The following is a 19,017-nucleotide window of genomic DNA, read 5'->3' on the forward strand; positions in this document are numbered from 1 at the left end:
GAACCCGGAGCGGCACTACGCTGCAAACACCCCTCCACCTCCCGCTGGGAGCCGAGGCTGGCAGTGCAGCTACTCCGGGCGGGTAAATGGTAGGGGGGCTCCGAGAAAGGGGTGGGGCGGGGGGCGGGGCTGAGGGGTGCTGGGCGGGGTGCGCCACAGCGCCCCCTCGCTGCGCGCTCCCTGCGGTGCCCCAGGCAGCCCGTGCTCTGACTCTCCAGCCCCTTTGTGTGATTTTTATCCATCTCCACAGCACCCACCGCGGACGCTGCCCGGGGTCCCGCCACTACTGCTCGGGCAGCGCTCCCCTCCTCCGCACCCTGCGCTCCTCCCTCGCCCGGTCCCCGGTCCCCCAGCAGCCGCCTTTGGGCCTCGTCCCGCCGCTGTCGGCACCCCGCCCGCCCCGGGGCGCTAGTCTCCTCAGGCCCCGATCTTCTCCTGGGTGCCCCCCTGACTCCCCCATCCCAGGCCTCTAACGTGGAGAAAAAACTAAAAGCAGAGCAAGGCAGAGTCTCCAATAAAACGCCCAGTACCTCGAGCCCGAGCGCGAGTGCCGGGCGGCGAGGGGCGCGGGAGGCGGGGATGGGGCGGCGGGCGGGGGGGACAATGAGCGCGTGAAGTTACCTGCCCGGCAGCGGCGGGGCCGAGAGCGCCGGGGCCCCGCGGACCAGGCAGGCTGCGCGCTCGGCGTGGACGGGTGCGCGCCGCGGCTTCGGGGGGAGAGTTGAGCGCTTTTCCACCCTCTATTTTTTTTCCTCTTTTTTTTCTTTTTTTTTTTTCTCCTCTTCTTAAACAAACCACAAACGGATGTGAGGGAAGGAAGGTGTTTCTTTTACTCCTGAGCCCAGACGCCTCTCTCTGTTCCGTCTAAGCTTGTTTTTTTGCTGAGCACTTTTTTTTTCAAAAAGGAAAAGAAAAGGAGTTGCTTGATGTGAGAGTGAAATGGACGTAAGATTTTATCCACCTCCAGCCCAGCCCGCTGCTGCTCCCGCCGCTCCCTGTCTGGGACCTTCTCCCTGCCTGGACCCCTACTATTGCAACAAGGTGAACGCTCTGCTTTTGTCTGCACCGATTCTGGCGGCTCGATCCCGGGAGGGGGGCGGCGGTGGCCGGGCCGCGCTGGGGCCGGCCGGGCGGAATGGGTCGGCTCTCGGAGGCCCGTCCCGGGCGCGTTCGGTCGCAGCCCGCGGCGGGCGGCGCTGCGTGCGCTCGGGTAGTAAATATTGTGGAGCAGCTCAGGGGGTTTGCCAAACAACGCGATTGTGCGGAAAGTGACACGATTTGCTCGGATTCTTTCCTTCCTGCTGTTCGCCACTAAGGATCCCTGCTTAGGTTTTCCGGGAGACATTAAAAAAGAGCGAGCGATTGAGAGAGAAAACACACGGAATACTTTGGGGGTGTGTCCGGGGTCCGGGAACTGAGGCAGAGTACGAGAATTCATTTTATTTTTTAGTTCCTTCTTCTCCCTCCCTTTCTTGGACAGCCAGGGCTCGTGGCATCGCTTCCTTGCTCTGGATCACTTGAAAGAGGAGCAGCCAGGAGTCGGGCTACTAGGACCCCTGGGGCTCTGGCGTTCCTGAAAATTATTCTATAACTCTTTTGTTTTCTTTTCCGGCAGCAGAGCCGGAGTTCCAACGCTGGCCCTGGTGGCCCAGGGCTCAGTGGGCTAGTCGAATTATGCTTTGGGGAAACAGCTCCCGTTTGGGGTGCGTGGAAATAGCAAGTTCATTGGAAGCCACGGTAGCGCTTCGCGTTCAAGTGTAAAGCTCCGACACTGGTCCCCAGGCTGTAGTTGGGCTACACCATAGTTGGCTGACCACCCAGTGAAAGGGCCACCCGGGACAGGAGAAAGGCATTTCATGCTGGTGACCCAGAATGAGGACACTGGCAGAAGCTGGTCCGGAGCTCGGCTTGGCCCAAGGATAGGACAGTCAGAGGTTTCTAGGGAAGTCTTTACTCTCCTGGCTTCAAGCAAGCAAAACCCTAGAGGAACACCAAGACTCGCTCCCAGGAGCAGCCATAGACCACAGCTGTCCTTGCCTGGGTCTTGTTGGAGGCATCTAAGTAGTCCTGGCCTACAGAGGTTGGTAGGGAGAGTTCTCTAAAAAACGTGGCGGGCCTTTAGGTCTTCCAGTTCTGGCTTGATGATAAATCCCCAGATTTTCCCAGTCCCTTCAGACACTACTCATCCACCCGTAGGTGAATTCCACCCGAAAAGTCTTTTGGACTCCCAACATTTGTTTCCTGGGGAGCCATCACTTTTACATGTCATGTAGAGGTGTTTAGTGGGCTACACCCCCAGCCCCTGGGCGCCCTAACATGAGACAGGCTAGTAGTTCTCAGCCCTCAGATTTGGTCATTGCACACACACACACACACACACACACACACACACACACACACACACCTGCGCAGACACACAACACACACACAGACGGAGGGAGGGAGGGGGGAAGGAGGGGGAGAAAAGGAGGGAGAACCCCGAGAGTTATGAGTTATGCAGGCATTACCCCGTGGAGAAACAACTGGATGCCTTGTCCACTTTAATACTCAGGAAAAGAGGTGTGTGCGAGAGGATTAGGAGTTAGGGAAGCGGGTAAAATAGAAAGACTCACACACAGGGAGCCCTTGAGCCAGAGACAAGTTGAAAGGTACCTGGAACTTGAGTAAGCAGAGGCGTTTGTGCCAAGGAGTTTCACTATTTGCTGGTGACACCTTTTCTTGCAACCTATAATCTGTTCTGAGTTTAAAACCCAGGGTTTTGTGCTTGTTACCTTTTATTTTGCTTTATAACAAGACTATGATTACTTTTTTCTTTAAAGTAGCAGGTCTATCTTGGAGATTAAAAGACCTGTTGTGTTGTCGCTACCAGAATCAAAAAATCAGCCCCGTTTTTGGCAGTAAAGCTGCACAAGTCTGATTGCATTTATCAGTGAGTTTAGGCTTCCCAAAAAGAAGGTAATGACTTGAATACACATTTCACTCGTCATTCTTGTGAAAGTAGGGTCACATTTAATTTAAAAGTTAAATGCTTTGGAAAATCAGGAATTACTTCAATATATTAAATCATTTTCCAATTAAGTGCCTTAAATAATTTTAGAGGGTTGCGCTGTGAACTGAATAAATTAATTTTGAAAGTCTTCACCAGTTCTTTGCTAGCTCATTGAAGTTCCTTTTAAGTCACCCTGTGTGGAAGAAGCAAACTGTTCTTTTTAAATGCAAATTAGCCATCCTTTCTATAGACTAGTTGCAAGTCTTCTATTTAACTTACCCAGGGAAGAATGGATTTTTAAAAATGCAAAGTCATAAGACTTGTTTCTTCCAGTAGAGAAAGACCTCCTGGATATGTTTCTCCAGGGACTCTCCTGCCCATCCCTGTGTCACAGTCTATCAAATATGTTTGTCACCGATCCTTGATTGTATAAAATGTACTGAGGTTTCCAGATCCCACAGAAGCCCAGGCAGGCACTTGGTTCCTACTCCATCGTGATTGGCATTGGTATAAAATTCCTGCCTAGATCCACTATTTGAATTGCTTGGGACTGAGTCAATTAGTGCTCCTTTTGCAGCGATGTGTAGAGATGTGGAAGAAGAGGGGAGAAGTTTGGAAACGTGGAAAAAAGAAATCCGTGTCTGGGTTCAGCAAAACCTAAGTTGGGTCAGAGAAACAAGATTACGAAGTCAATCTGTTCTCCTTCTGAGATGTAGTGAAATATAGTTCATTAGAAATAACAGTCACTTTGCTGGGCTATTTGTTTTTAACAGGTTGATAAGATCATAAATTGCTAATTATCTTTATTTTAAACCTGTCAGCACTGTACTGTTTAAAGTTGGTGTGCTAAGTCCCGGTGGAATCATAACTTTCTGTGCCCTGGTGTCTTACAACTGTAAATATAGTTTTCCGGTGGCATTTTTTTTTTCAACGTCAGAAGAGACCCTAATTGAGAAAATGAATATCCTCTTTCTGAGCTTTTCTGAATTGAAATGTGGTTGTTTTACTTCGCTGACACTTCCCAGCCCCACGGCTCTGTGCATTGCCAAAACACTATTTAGATTTTTCAGTTAATAAACTCTGTAGGAGGCACATTAGGAAGCAGTTTAACCCGGTGCTCTTTTGTGAGAGCCCGGCACATGATGAACACATCACAGTGCAAACTGGCCTTCACTTCCACGTAGCCCACTGGGGGAACAAGGCAAATGGAGTCGGTTATAGCCAGCAAGCGAGGTATCCCTTCCTGTAGGCAAACTAGTGGCATGGTGCATGCGCTATCCTCTATGTAGGTCAGCTTTTGAAAGAGCGATGGAGCTCAGAGACTGGCCAAAAGCATGTTCGCTGGAGGAAACAGCCTACACTTCCTGCAACTGAAGCCTTAGTTCTATTGTAGACATTGAGAGATGTGTACCAGAGCAGAGTTTCATCTAATTAGACTATTTTAAGTAACGGCGTATTCCTTAATTGAACTGAATGTTACCAAAAGAAATTAGATTAAATGAGCTCCCAATTGGAGTTCAGTAGCAAAATATAGTCCTATTTTTTTGTTCTAGTTGAAGATGTCAAATCATCAGTTTGAACGTATACCTACAGAGCAATGACAGCTCAGTTTCTTAATGCAGTGTCATTTCCAAAGACTGTTTTCACTGATTTTATGCTAAAATGGGACAAAGACATGGCACTTGTTTCATTTTTGCAATGATGTGGTGTGTTCTGTTATTGCTCAGTATCTGCCCACACATAAGGAGCAGTAATACAATTATGTTATGGCTTGGCTAATGCCAGGGATACTGACCTCGGCCAGCAGTCGGGAGCGGGGGGAGAATCATAGGGTTTACAGTCCACAGAAGCTGCTTTTATGGGCTCATTCCTGAGTCTTCCATTGGTGGATTTAAAAACTGGGAGCCCTACACGTAAACTCAGGCTTAATACTAGTTACCTACAAAGTCAAGAGTGGTCGTTATTTGGGATTCTGTGCTTTTGATTGCAATGAAAATGGAACGTGAATACTCTTTCCATGTAAATTCGAGAGGAAAGATCGTTTGTGGACAGATATTACAGCTGTGATAACTTTTGAGTAAAGCAATATTAACCATAGTCTCTATGGGATCTTCTTTGAATTTATTTCCCTTATTATATTGTAGTATGCATTGTTCTTTAATGTGGCAGACCGCATCATGCCTAAAATACAGGACTTGCAAGCACACTGAGATGGAGCCATTATTCCTGTTTTGATGAAAAAATGTAAGAAGAAGAAAAAGCTGGAAGGAGGGGAAACAGGAGGGAGGAAGATGAAAGGGGAAGACGGGGACTGATGTAGGCAAGTTAGAGTGTCATAATTCATTAATTTTGTCTAACCTGCTAGAACTTTTATTGATTATCTATGTATCTATCTATCTATCTTGATACTCTGTACATCATTTGTATAATCAAAGCTTCCTTGGGAGTTGTATGGGCTGGAACCTTATATAAGATGGATGATGAATTTATTTATTTAGACAAGAAAGCATAAAGCAAAAAATCATATAATTTGGGACACTAAATATGGAAGCATAAAAAACCTTTAATTGTAGTTATCTTGACTTTGTGAGATGTTTTAATGTCACCAATCCCAGTTTTTAAGTGTGCCAAAAATTACACTTATGAGGTCTGCAGAGATGGTATTTTTAACACAGCATATGTGGCCTAGTATTCTGAAATTTTATTGTATATTTTGACAGTTACTGGATGATAATACTAAGGAGACTTGATAGTTTGCTTAGGTATAAAATCTAGAGTAATATTTAATATCTACTTGAATATGTAGTGTAGGGCTGAAATTATCTTTGTGATGTGCTTGCAAAGAGGTTAAGAACAAGATAGCAGTAAAAATAAAATTGAAACAAGAGGAAGTAAGGAAGTTGATGCTGCTTTGGTGTATGGGCTATTTGTGGTCTTTTCACAGTATTTTGTACATATGATGGGTTCGGTTCAGGAGGGATAGCCTAGGATGCTGGAGGAGAGAGATGTGTTTGGGTGCTTAGGCTTTTCATAGCCTGCCCCACAGCCCCTCTCCACTGCCTTCACTCCTTGATCAACCTTGGCCTGGATACTGTCCTGCTCATTCTCATTCTTCATCTGAGCATGTGATGGCTGTGTTCCCTGCTCTCAGCCCTCCTCCTTTGCAGGCCTTTGACTCGATGGTTATGGCTGCCTTGTTCCCCTTCCTGTTAACATCATCACATAATCCTACTAACCTATCCATTCTTCCTGAAGGACCCTGGTTGTATTTTATGGCTAATTAGAACTGAGGTACTTGCTTACTTTTTCCCAACGCCCACTCCCAGTCCCTATCCACCCCAAAACCACAGTCATAATTTAATGGGCAGAGAAACCCAGCTGGGGTGCTGTAGAGGAAAAGTGGCTGTGACTATGTTTTCTAGGCCATTGTCTTGCTCCTACTACCCAATAAGCTTAGAGTTTCGAGATGTACTCCATGGAGCTTATCCCCCAGCAAGAAAGCTTCTATTGCACTTCAGAGCAGTATAGAAATGAGACTGTGGCCAGGCAGTGGTGGCGCACACCTTTAATTCCTACACTTGGAAAGCAGAGGCAGGTGATTTCTGAGTTCAAGGCCAGCCTGGTCTACAGAGTGAGTTCTAGGACAGCCAGGGCTATACAGAGAAGCCCTGTCTCAGAAAAATAAAATAAAACCCGAGACTATGGCCCCAGTTGGCACATATAGTAAGTTAAGCATGTTACTCTTCCAAAGACAACATGCTTACCATTTGCTAAACTAAAATGGGAAGAGTGAGCTGTGCAGTGTTTATGAATTAATCACATCACATTTAAGTGTTTCCAAGAAGTTCTATGTAGGACTTGTGTTTCATGTCCCAATGAATATGATCCATTGGTCATCATAAGTTGATTAAACACTTTTGCTTAGACCAAAGCTCATGCAACCCAATCCTAGAGTCTATACTTGTAAGGAAAGGAAGACTGACTGCCATGCATCATTGCCATAGATACTGGAACCTCAACCGCCCCAACCACAGTTGTTACCTGCAAGAAGTTTCCATTTGAAATGTCTAGACACAATGCTTGTTTATGTTGTTTATTTAAACTGAATGTTTAATTTTTTTTACAGTTGTAAGGATGCCATGCTTTTTGTTCTATTTGTTGTTGAGTTGTCTCCGGATGTGTGCTTTTCTGACTCAGTGGTCCCTGGTCTGCTCTGGTCCATAGTGATTTGCTTTAGGGGAAGGAACCTGGCTGGCATGCCAAATGATGCAGCTCACATCTGCTCTAATGAACTTGAACAGTTTGGTTCTAATCCTTCTATGCCAAGTTTTGTTCTGAAGAGCAATTTCTTTTTAAAAGCAGTTGAATTATAGACTGTTTAGAAATGTGGTTTGTAATAGAAGTGCCAACAGCCTGTTAATTAGAGCAGCACTTCCATCATGCTTGGCCATGCGCAGTCCGCATTGACCTGCGTGAACTTCACCTGGTTCTAGCGTGTGTTTCCCTAGCACCTTGCTGTTGGGAACAGGGGCATCATAACACTGGTTGCTTGGACACTCAAGTTAGCAGAATAGGGAGGGGCAAGGCCCTCCCAGGAAGAAACTTCTCTTCTTCATGATGGAGGGAGCAGAATTTCCCCCATTGCGCCTTAAGTTTGATCTCTTAAGAGTTTGCCTGACTTGATGAAACAGTTCTAAGACAATTTTTGAAATCAGCCTTTAGTTTCCATTTCACTCAGGAAAAATCATCTCTGCTGTGTATTTACAAGGCCAGACGTCACGGCACCCATGCCACTATGCGTTATTTCTCTTAGACATTTTTTTTTTTTACCGAAAAGTTTTAAGTGGGTCTGCTTTAGCCAAGTGTCTGTTGTTTCTTCTCACCCTCAAGTTGTGACCTTTTATAAAATCTGTATTTAAAGGATTCCTAATAAAACAAAGGCATGCTTAACTATTGAGAACCTTTGCCAGTGGCTAGGGAAAATGTGAAATGTTTGGAGAAACCAAGTGTATTCACAAGCTCCATGTGTCTGCCCATGATAGTAATGAAATAAGCTTCCGTATCAAATGTCCTTCGGATGAGGTCATGAATGCCACCGTCAGCATTGTCTTCTCCAGAGAAATTGTGAGTGCACAGTATTTGTGTAATGTATGTATTTGGGTTTGTGAGTGTGTTTCTGTTTGTGAGTGTGTTTCTCTCATGGTCCTCAATCTATTTCTGACCATAAATGTATAGGAGACTTTATCCTCACTGACAGACTCCATCAATCAATGTGTACAAGAACAGCAATTAAGGAAATCATCACAGCTACTAGGAATCCCCAGTGATTACTCCCTTTTAAGGAACTTAGCCATATTTCAGAGGGGAAGATGCTTTTGGACTTTAATTGGACATGTGCTATAATCTAGTAGTATAGAGAATTAGTTCTTTCTGAGGAAAACTTTAGGTCTTTCTCAAGAAAAGACTTTTTCTTTTCTTTCTTTCTTTTTTTTTTTTGATAGTTTGGGATGAGACCTCATAATAAGCTTGTTTCATTTGCTTCTAAGTAAAATAAACCCAACCCTGAGAGGTTGTGACTCCCTCCAGCTCTGCTTGTCCTCGTCTAGAGAAACCTAACTTTGTTCTGAAACTGGCTTAAGGTTCTGATACTAACACTTCGTGCCTTGTTCTTTCATGTGTCCAGGATCTCCTGAGCCTCATGTTAATTAGAAGCCAGTAGGAATGGGTTCTTTTGTGACCCTTTGGTAAAGAGATTGAGTGGTTTGAAGAAGAGTACGCTGTAACAAACACTGTGCTGGACTCCTTTCTGCTTCTCCTACCCTGATAGGGCTGTTCTAAAAACTTTCACACTGGTGAATCTTTTGGATGTTAGAGATAAAATCTTTGGAGGGCAAAAGAGAAAAGGGGAAAGGTGGGATCTGCCTAGGTGTGGTTTGTGATCCCTTTTCTGAAACATTGGTAAGTCTCTCTGGGAAAGTTTTCTTTTTTCTTCTCCACAGTCAGAAGCCTTGTACCTAATGAGAAAGATGCTAGATATGGGGCCAGGTGCCTGATCTGCAGTGTTAGAAGATAGGATAAACGTTTAGAAGAACCCACGAGGAGAGCCCCTGACTTCAAGGAATCAAGGCCACCTCTCTGCTCTTTCCTTTGATATGCAAGTCAGATATTTGCAATATTATATGAATAATGAATTAGTGAATGGCTCAGCTGGGTCTACAGAAACTGCAGACAACATTAGAAGACTGTGCCGCCTGATCTCCTTAAGTCTTTAACTCAATGAAATGGTTGACATAGAGAGAATTGGGGAAGTTTTGCAGGCATTGGTATCTTGTCAGCATGGTAAATACCAGTTCTTTTTGAAGTCAGTACTCCATAGCCTAAAATGCCAGTAGCAATTGCATAAAGAAAAATGTTAATAATAAAGAGGCAAGATAACCTTTCAACAAAAGTATATTTTATCATTTGGCAGATGCAGTCATGAACATTAATCATGGAAACCTGCAGATAGTAAAAGCTTAATATCAAAGCTAATGATTTATTTTATGTTAATGACTTTCTGCTCGGGCATAAAAGACTGCTCGTAATGGACTCTCAGAGCTGTGCTCGGTTACTAAGGCTAATGGCATAATCTTTCCTCTCCCAAAATTAAGCTTTTGAAATAAATTATGCTGTTATTTTTCAAGGTAACTCTAAAAAAATTTACTGCAAAACCAATCTTTTAAGAACTGCTTAAAGTAATCAAAAGAAGGCAGGGGGAAATCCCAGCGTAGCTTTTCCAGCTTGTGAAGAGTCTTCCTTAATGGCAATACTAGGGAATTTTAGAGTCAGGCTTGTGCAGCACACCCTGCCTTTTGGGGAGTGCATCTCATACCACAATGGAACGTGCTTTTCTTGTCCATTACCAACCCATAATGAGCCAAGTGGAGCTAAGACACTGGGATATTTCACTGAGACATTCTGAAAATCATGTTTACAATTAGTTATAACCAACATTATATTTCAATAAGAGATAATTTGCCTGTTAAAGTTCACATAATGTGCTAATCATGTCTGGTGGTTAATAAAGGCCTCCTACTCACTCCCCTGGTGGCTATAAAAGGCTATTATATTCGTGGTAGCAGTTCAGGTACAGCTGCTGCGTGTTAATAATGCATCATTGTCCCGCTAATCAACACAGCAAAGGTCAGCACCCCTAAGCACCTAAACCACCTAGGCTCTTTCCAAAATATTTATTAAGACCTTCACAGCGCATCTGTTCATTTTCCATAGCCTCTAGTCAGTTAATTCCACTCCAAGCTACTTGTGTGATAAAGGTTTTGTACCCTAAGCTGGGTCGGAGAAGAGATTAATATATATTCATACTAATCTCCCACAAAATGTTTCCATTTCCGCATTTATTTACTGAACCAGTGTCCAATGGTAAAAGCTCTGAGCCCCTTTGTAATTATGAATTACAATGCAGGAAGAGTGAAACCTTGCATGTTATTTAAGGAGACGTTTAAGAGTAAAACAGCTTTTATGTAACCAGAATTATTTTAAGTACTCGGAGTAAATCAGGCAAGGGGAGGAGATATTAATAATCTAAAGAGAAATTAATTAATGTTGGTCTGTAGACCTGAGGCAGTAGTGAAATACTGTTTTCTTAATTGCTCTTTTGGCATAGGGAAACAACACTAGTAAAAACTTCCTAAGCCATCTTTTCTGCATACAAAGATTATATTCACAGGGGATTTTCATTTTGCTGGAAAACTTTGCAAATCAGTAAGCCAGCATTTATCTGCATTGAAATTAGGCAGACAACAACAATTCATAGGCATGGGGATAGTCTAATTGCCTCCCTGGCCCCTGTCCATGGAAGGTAACTCTTGTTTTCGTGTCCTTTGAGAGAACACAAAGTGTTAAGTGAAAAAGACCTTGTTTTCTCCTATTGCGTTTGTATTTTCTGGCTTTTGTTATTCATTTTGATAACTTTGATTGTGAGTGAATATTTGTATGAGAGAGACAGAGAGACAGAGAGAGACAGAGAGACAGAGAGAGAGAGAGAGAGAGAGAGAGAGAGAGAGAGAGAGAGAGAGAGAGCGAGCCTTGAACATTTTTCAGAGGAGAAAAAGAAAACAAAACTTTTCCCATCATCAAGACTGCGAGTGGGAGGAGCTTCCGTGGGGGAAACCTAGTGTACAATGGTGCATTTGTCATGCTCTAAATATATAATGCCTAAAATCAAATATGTACAGGCACAGTTGTGATCTATGAAGTCCCTGGCCCAGTGCCATTGTTTGTAGTCTCTACGGTTGTCATACATTGTTCTTTGTACATCATACCCTTACAGCAGAATTTGACACAATTTCCAGCTCTCAGCCCTGCACCATTTTCCTTGCACAGGATACATGAGTTTGACAGGGTGTGTTGAGGACAACCCTGGCAAGCAATTGATATTTTGAAGTGGCAAGCGTTTCAGCAGCTGCCTGCTAGTGAAAAGGGAATGATAAGATATACTGTATTGTTAGTTCCAGGGAAAGCATTAAGGTTTAAGCTCTGTAGAAATGTACACATTATTCGCCAGTGGTCGAGCAAGTCTTTTATGTTGGGAGAGCTTAGCGGTCTGGCTGGTGTGAACTACAATGACATTGGTCAGTAAATGAATAGGAGTACTTTGAATTTGAACTGCTGCCAATTTTGCACCAACAAAGGAACTGACAAAAGAATGATTTTATGTGAAATGCAAAGCACACACAATGTTTGGGGGGTGGGGGGTGGGGACAAAGACAGCAAGAGCAGGAGAAAAGAAAATCCACGCTAAAAATATTCCCTAACATATACTTGCAAGGAGGCCAAATAGTTAAGACACATCTATTTTTCATGGCTCATCAGCTCAAACCTAAGCTGTTTAAAAACCTGTTGTATATACATAGGCTTTCAGCATGCGATCCTGTGGGATGGAGAGTGTTTCTCTAAACATCTCACTGAGCCCTGCAGGCCTGTTGGCAGAGTATCAGAGTCACCCCACTGCTGGAGTCCCCAGTTCTCTGTCTCTCTCTGGGAGTGGGAAATTGTACTTTAATCAGTGATGGCACTTTCAGGGTGTAACGTTCATTAGTAAGGCAATTTGTCATGACTGTTAATGGTCAGGATGTAAGCGTCCTCTCACTTACGGGGCCTCATAAGTAACGAGGCAAATATTTCAACATCCGATAGTATTAACTGGTTTCAAATCTGTAATCAAGGCTAGTTGCTCACAACAGGCACAGCAGCAGACTAGCAAGCGTCCTGCATTCAATTTCCCTCCATCACTTTATGGACTTGGGGCTTTAAAGCACACTAATGTACTGTTAGGAAGGAACCAGTCTTGGGTTCAGTGTTCAACAGAAGCTAACTTATAAGCAGGGTTTTCTCCAGGTTCATCTGGAAAGGATTTATGTTCATAGCATTTTCTGTAGAGCTTTGTAAATTGAGGATTTTGATGGCTACAATATTTCTCACCTGCTGCATCTTCTCATGATTACAAAAGTTTGTTCCCCATTGGTTGATAGACTGGACGGTCACTTTGCGTGTGGCTGTAGAGGCCTCATCTATTTTGAAAATTTTCAAATTCAACTGCAAACCCTCCATAATGAAGTAGAAATGGGAGAGGGTTTCCTTTAGTAGCCTGCTCTGTAGGATCATTGCTTGTAGGTCTCAACAGGGGAAAAGGGTTTTAAAGAGACCCCAGGTGTGAAGGCTAGCCTTTTTTTTTTTAAAGCACAGTTTCTATTTTCTAGATATGACATCACATAGCTTTCCAGATGCAATCTTGTTGACATTTTCATTTTTAATGAAAGAGTCTGGCCCTTAAAGCCTAATGGTTTCTCAGAACAGAACCCGTTCTTGCTGGTAAGCAGAGCTGCTACTGTCTGAGCTCCTGCGGAGCAGTCCACGGGTACGCTTCGCTGAGCCTTGTCAGAAAGCCTTTCCTCATGACTGACAGCCGGCAGGAATGTGAATGGCGATTTTAATTGCGTATCATGTGTGCATATCAGAGTGAGTGAATTCAGAACTGTGCTTTGCTCCATATCTCTGCAGGTCAGCCATGCCAAAAACGGTGCTTTTGATGTGCAGTTTCTAAAGGAGAAAGGTGTGTGTGTGTGTGTGTGTGTGTGTGTGTGTGTGTGTGTGTGTATTGAAATCATGCTTTATTCATTTCTTAAGTGAAACACTTGTGTTCTCTTAGCTTCAGAGTTTGAAAGTAGAACAAAAATCTATTTCGAGATTTCTTTCTTTTACTCTGCACTTATAGTATGCTGGGATGATGTAAATTCTTCTTAGCTACATGCTGGGGAAAGTCTGCCCGAACATATTTTTCTTATGGCACTCGCTCTGCGAAGTGTTTCTCTTGCGCTGCGCTCACTAACCCTCCCTAACAACACTTTCAAAAGAAAGAAAAATCCGAAGTCGGTGGGAAAATCTACTGAGGTCAGTTACCTGACTAAAGCTTGTAGGTAGGTCTTTAGGATGGATAGATCTCGTAGGGAATGAGGTGGAGAAAAGACAGTGCATTCCTGAGACGTAGAGGGTTCATAGTGTATCTGAATTTAGTTTAAAAAGCAAAGTAATTCTTATTGTAAAGTGACATTAATAAGCATGCCAGTGTTAATTTAAAAAATCCCTCCTTGGTTGGTGAAATAAAAGCCGGTGATATTTCCGATAAGCGCTTCTTTGCCGAGATGTAGCAGTGTGCGTATCGTGTTGAACTTTCCCCAGTGTGATACGCATGTGATTTTAAATGGCGGTAAAATCTTCTTTGCAAGGCAATTTTAGCGACAATAACCCAGATGAATCAATAGTTGACTAACGTAAAAACAGAAGCAAATTTTATTTTTTTATTGTTCATTTCTTGACACAGGAGCTTACTTTGTAGACCGGGCTGGCCTTGAACTCACAGAGATCTGCCTGCCTCTGCCTCCAATATGCTGGGATTCTTAACGAATGTGCCGCCTGCATCTTTCATTTGATGGATGTCGAAGTTTGGTACTTAGATAGTAGATTCAACACAGAGCTGCTTCTGTATTTTTTTGATTAGGCAAGAAAAAGGTCAGTGCCAGGGTCATGTTTAATATAATGGTAATAATAAGGAGGGGGAGGAAAGAATGGGGACCTTGAAGCCTGAGGATGCCCCGAGGAGATTTGACTTTATTCTGGGCTCTGAAATGTTATGTCAACTTATTTTAAAACATACAAAATGGCCACTGATAATTCGGCCGTCCTGCGCTCTGCTGTGGGGTGGTAGCTAAAGGGAGGCATTACTATGCCTTTAAAATGGCAAAGAAAACTCTGTTGTGTTTTAGATATTCCATTTTTTTTTTACGGGGTGACATTTTTCTAATGTTCTAAAAGACTAATTCATACGTGTTCCTGAGAGCTCAGGAAAGGGTGAATATCTTATATGCGATATATATGTATATATACATATATATATATATATATATATATATATGGGGGAATATATTATATCTGTAGATAGGTAGGTAGATAGATAGACATAGGTAGATAGACATAGGTAGATAGATAGATAGATAGATAGATAGATAGATAGATAGATAGATAATATTGGTGAAATTTATGAAGTAGAGATCATTGCAGTAAAAGCATTAAGGCCATTCCCATGTTGGCTCTTGCACTTATTGTCTGGTACCATTCCCACTATAAGCTCTGATGTTCAGGTTGGTCTGGTGCAGATCCCATATAAATGCTTGCACACAGGTGAAATGAAATATTTCAGGGTAAGCACGCTTTTTATATGGAGTGCACCTGCTTTATAGCTTTGGCCTTGGTAACAAGCCAGCTTTGTCTTCAATGTGCAGGGGGCAAGAGAGAGTCTGAGGGATGGGAAAGATCTGGTCCCAGCCTGGTCTTGGTAGAACACAAATAACCATGACAGGATTGAGGCCTAACTGCTGTGACAGAGAACATGAAGTCATAGTGTGAGGGCCAGAAAAGAGGAAAGGAGTTGATGCCGGAGGATCCCCTGTGTCTGCTTAGAGGAGGCAGAACTTTAGTTGGCCTTAAATTTTGGGTGGCAAGAAAGAGGAGAGTTACTTCTGATTCTTTGGATCAATTTTTAGACTTCTGTTTTTCTAAGTGACATGAGTCAGAGGGTGCTGCTCAATGGTTGAGTACAGAGACTGGGGTGCAGAGAAAGGGGGGTGCCCCTGCATGGCTGAGTATAGAGACTGGGGGTTGTCATTCAGTGGCTGAGTATAGAGACTGGGGGTTGTCATTCGGTGGCTGAGTATAGAGACTGGGGGTTGTCATTCAGTGGCTGAGTATAGAGACTGGGGGATGCCGCTCCATGGCTGAGTATAGAGACTGGGGGTTGTCATTGAGTATCTGAGTGCAGAGACTGGGGGATGCCACTCCATGGCTGAGTGCAGAGACTGGGGGTTGTCATTGAGTGGCTGAGTACATGTTTAGTCTGCCCAAAGTCAAGCTTTTGCAGCCAAACAAAGCTAATCAAACTAAACAAACATCTCTGAAGAAACCAAGTAGAACAAGCTTTGGGGTCTGGGAACACATGGTGTCATAGCTAGAGAACAGAGGAAAACCTACTTCTTGTCTATGAAGTAAGTAAACTTTACATAAATGTTAAGATTTAGCCTTTGTTCCCTGCTGGTAGGAAGAAAGTGGGAGGACCCAGGGAGTGACAGAATTCTGACCATCTGAGAGATGCATCAGTGCTAACTATTCACACATCAAAATTGGTTCCCTAGTAAAAAGTTAAATGCTGTAGCAACTCTAATCAAAGCATGCTGAGCACTGAATATGAAGAAAGCCTTGGAGCTGTGAGATTCCGGGCTCTGGAAGGTAGGGCATATGATATGGTAGCTTAAACTACTGGAATGAGGTCATGAATTGAGACTTCTGGATGGATAATTGTGTCTGGCTAAAAGGAAGGGCTTCCTGGAATGAGGCTCACTCGCAGAAGTGGGAGTGGTAAGGAGCATGTTGATCTAAGCAGAAGGAGATAGGGAAGTTGGAATGGAAATCAAATGCTTATTGTCCATGTGGGTTCCTCTTTAAAATGTACTTACTAAGAATAGATGTGCACACATGTAATCTCACCACTGGGAATGGACATGCACACCTGTGATCTCACCACTGGGCATGTGAAGGCAAAGTGATACTGTGCTCATGGCCAACATGGGATGGAATATTTTTTAAAAAAGGACCCAATTCTTTTTTCTTGAGAGGGGTCACTGCTAGCTTAATGAGGGTGCCTTGGGGTAAGTTTTGACAACTTTCATAGATATAGGTGGCTGTGTAATTTTAGAAGTTGTCTGCTTTAGTCAAAAGGAGAGTTATTTAATGCACTCTACAGCACTGTCTTCCACATGAGAGTAATTTTGATTGATAAATCCAGATGTTGGTGACAATAAGTCTGCCTGGTGTAGTCTTCATAGCATATCAAATAAACAGGTTAACTAATAACCTGTTCTAATTATGTCATTATATTTACTGACATTTCTTAGTAGTGCTCACTTGAAAGCTCTTGCTCAGTGGTAACTACTAGTTAGTAATGGTAGCAAAAGTAGACAACATATTAAAGTGTTCAAATTTGTTCAGAACCCTCGATCAACATTTTTTTTTGTCTCTCAGAGTTTTCTGGTAGTTATTTGCCAGTCTCAAATTTTTTAATCTGAAGTAGCTTAATGGATGGGAGGGAATCTACATGTTGAGGGGCAGGAGTAGGAAGGATGAGCCTTTATCTGGCTAGCATTGGGTCTTCTGAGAACTGTGTAGATTTGGGGCGGTGCTTGCATGCTAATCCATGGTAGAGCACTGGCCTAGGATTCTTTAGACCTCAGCCCTGGAGACGAAGTGGGTGTCATGTTATGCACTGCAGGGCATCCATGTCTGTTTGCAGTAAAATTAATACTTAATATCACTTAGAATTTAGTTAACTACTTTATTCTAGGAAGCTGCCTGATTCCTCAGCATAGCGTCTTCTTTCAAGGAATGAGTTTGAGAAACACAGGGTAACACGCTGGTCTTTTTTAGCTGTTATTAAAACTATTAGGTTGAAGGACCTGTGTGACTTCTGTTATATTTTCTCTCCAAAGAAAAATGAAGTATTTCTTTCATCCTAGCCCTTTCCCTTACCACCACAAATTTTCTACTATGATTGGAAGACCAGCAATTATGAAGAGGGAAGATGTCAAATAGCTTGGATGTAGTTGGGAGAATAAATTGCCTTTGTCACATAATGAGCTGATGATGAAGGTTGGTGATGCATAAACATCTTTGAGTATCCTCTTGTCTTGTTAGGTGCCAGTATAGGACATAACATGCTAAGAATTTGGAAAGTTCGAAGGAGAGCAATGTGAAGAAATCGAAGAGTAGTAGTGATTGTTTGGAGAAAACATCAGACCACACTCCATTCTGATGGCAGAGATATAGAGATAATGACACCACACACACACACACACACACACACACACACACACACACACACGCTCTAAACCTGGCTTCTTTTCACATCTTGCTCATGTAATTTGTAACATGACTGCCATTATTTTCATGGTTTTTTTTTAAGCTATAGCTTACATGCCTTTCTCTAGACTCTCTCCTACCTAGTCAAGGCTCTATTCTCTCCCATCCTCTTCATCATAAGGATACACTTACATAGACCTTGTACTATTGGGAAAACAGAAGCTCTAGCTTGATACATGACATGGGTAGACTCCAAGTGTATACATGGAGGATTTCCCAGGTACTAATATTCCTATGTCTGAAACTTACCATTAAGTCAAAGTCCTCCCCTTTGGTATCTTAAGCCCCTATACCTCAGTAGGCCCTCATCTGTTTTTTTGTAGAGCTAGTCTATAGATAAGCAGATGTATATGACTAATGGAAATTACCTCCTAAAACATGAATGTTTTGTTCCCAAGCACTCATGATAGACCAATGATAATTTTAGATTTTTGTCTATACCCAAATCAGGATAACTCTTTCATATTTAAAATATTTCGAACTATTGTCTAAAATGGGAGGCTGGAAGAATGTACATTGTGTACTGGTTATGGAATTTATTATAGAATTTATTTTTGAGTTCCCATTGAAATGGAACAAAACTGGATGACAGTGAGAAACAGAATCCATTTTCCTGATTCCAAGGATGAATTTTTGGCTTTGGGAACTTGTGGCACAGGGCTGGTGTGGTCTTACTTCTGGTAAATGGGATATTTTTTGTACACATGGTGCAGCATCACCTAGTGACAGGGTGTGTTCTGGTGAATGGGATGTTGTTTGTAGACATGGTCCAGCATCACCTAGTGATGGGGTGTGTTCTGGTGAATGGGATGATATTTGTAGACATGGTCCAGCATCACCAAGTGATGGGGTGTGTTCTGAAAATTACATACTCCGGAGATTTCACCTGTAATCATTGAAGAGTGTACTTAGCACAGCTGCATCACCCAGTGATAATATCTTATAGGACCATTATGTTTGTTGCCTGTCATTGACAGAAAGATGGCTATTTGTATACACCTCTATTAGTCATTTACTCACTAAATATTGTCTGATAGGTTATGTGCCAAGAATTGTGATAAAACTATTGTGCACTTGTAGAAATAATACACTTAGATATTATCTAGATGATTCTACTGAAGATGACAGTGAACCAAAAATGGAAGAGATGCTTTTAATATTCCCCATGAGTTCTGTGACTACTGAGAATGGTGTGTACCCATGTTCATCCGCATGCATCTCTTTCCTCGTCTCTCTTCGTTTCTGTAGTCCAGATGGGAGAACTGGGAGCAGAAGAAGCAGTCCCTGTCCTTCTAAAGTCCTGCCTGGAAAGCAGGAAGGCCTGTGGCATAATGTGTCTTGGTAACATAAGCCGATAGTGATTGTTTTTGAAGTAGCCAAGGGAATAAATTTTTAAAAATTGAAATTCTAGTCACACAAATATTTAAGTCTTTTGAAATTTGAACTAGGTATCATTCAAAAATAAAGAATGGGGTGTCTACTCAGTTTTTCCTTTGATGCTTCCA

At 42.8% G+C, this 19,017-nt stretch overlaps 1 protein-coding gene across 1 annotated transcript in view; it reads left to right on the forward strand.

Moving 5' to 3' along the window:
• The first annotated feature begins 642 nt into the window (after positions 1–642).
• Tox (thymocyte selection associated high mobility group box) overlaps positions 643–19,017 on the forward strand; it is a 278,126-nt gene continuing 259,751 nt past the window's right edge. Inside the window, exon 1 of the mRNA XM_075967019.1 lies at positions 643–1,041. Within this exon, the coding sequence (XP_075823134.1) occupies positions 940–1,041 (102 nt within the window). The 5' untranslated portion in view covers positions 643–939. The remainder of the gene's footprint in view (positions 1,042–19,017) is intronic.

The sequence above is a fragment of the Microtus pennsylvanicus genome, chromosome 3 (genome assembly GCF_037038515.1).
Source record: "Microtus pennsylvanicus isolate mMicPen1 chromosome 3, mMicPen1.hap1, whole genome shotgun sequence".
Classification (NCBI taxonomy): Eukaryota; Metazoa; Chordata; class Mammalia; order Rodentia; family Cricetidae; genus Microtus; species Microtus pennsylvanicus.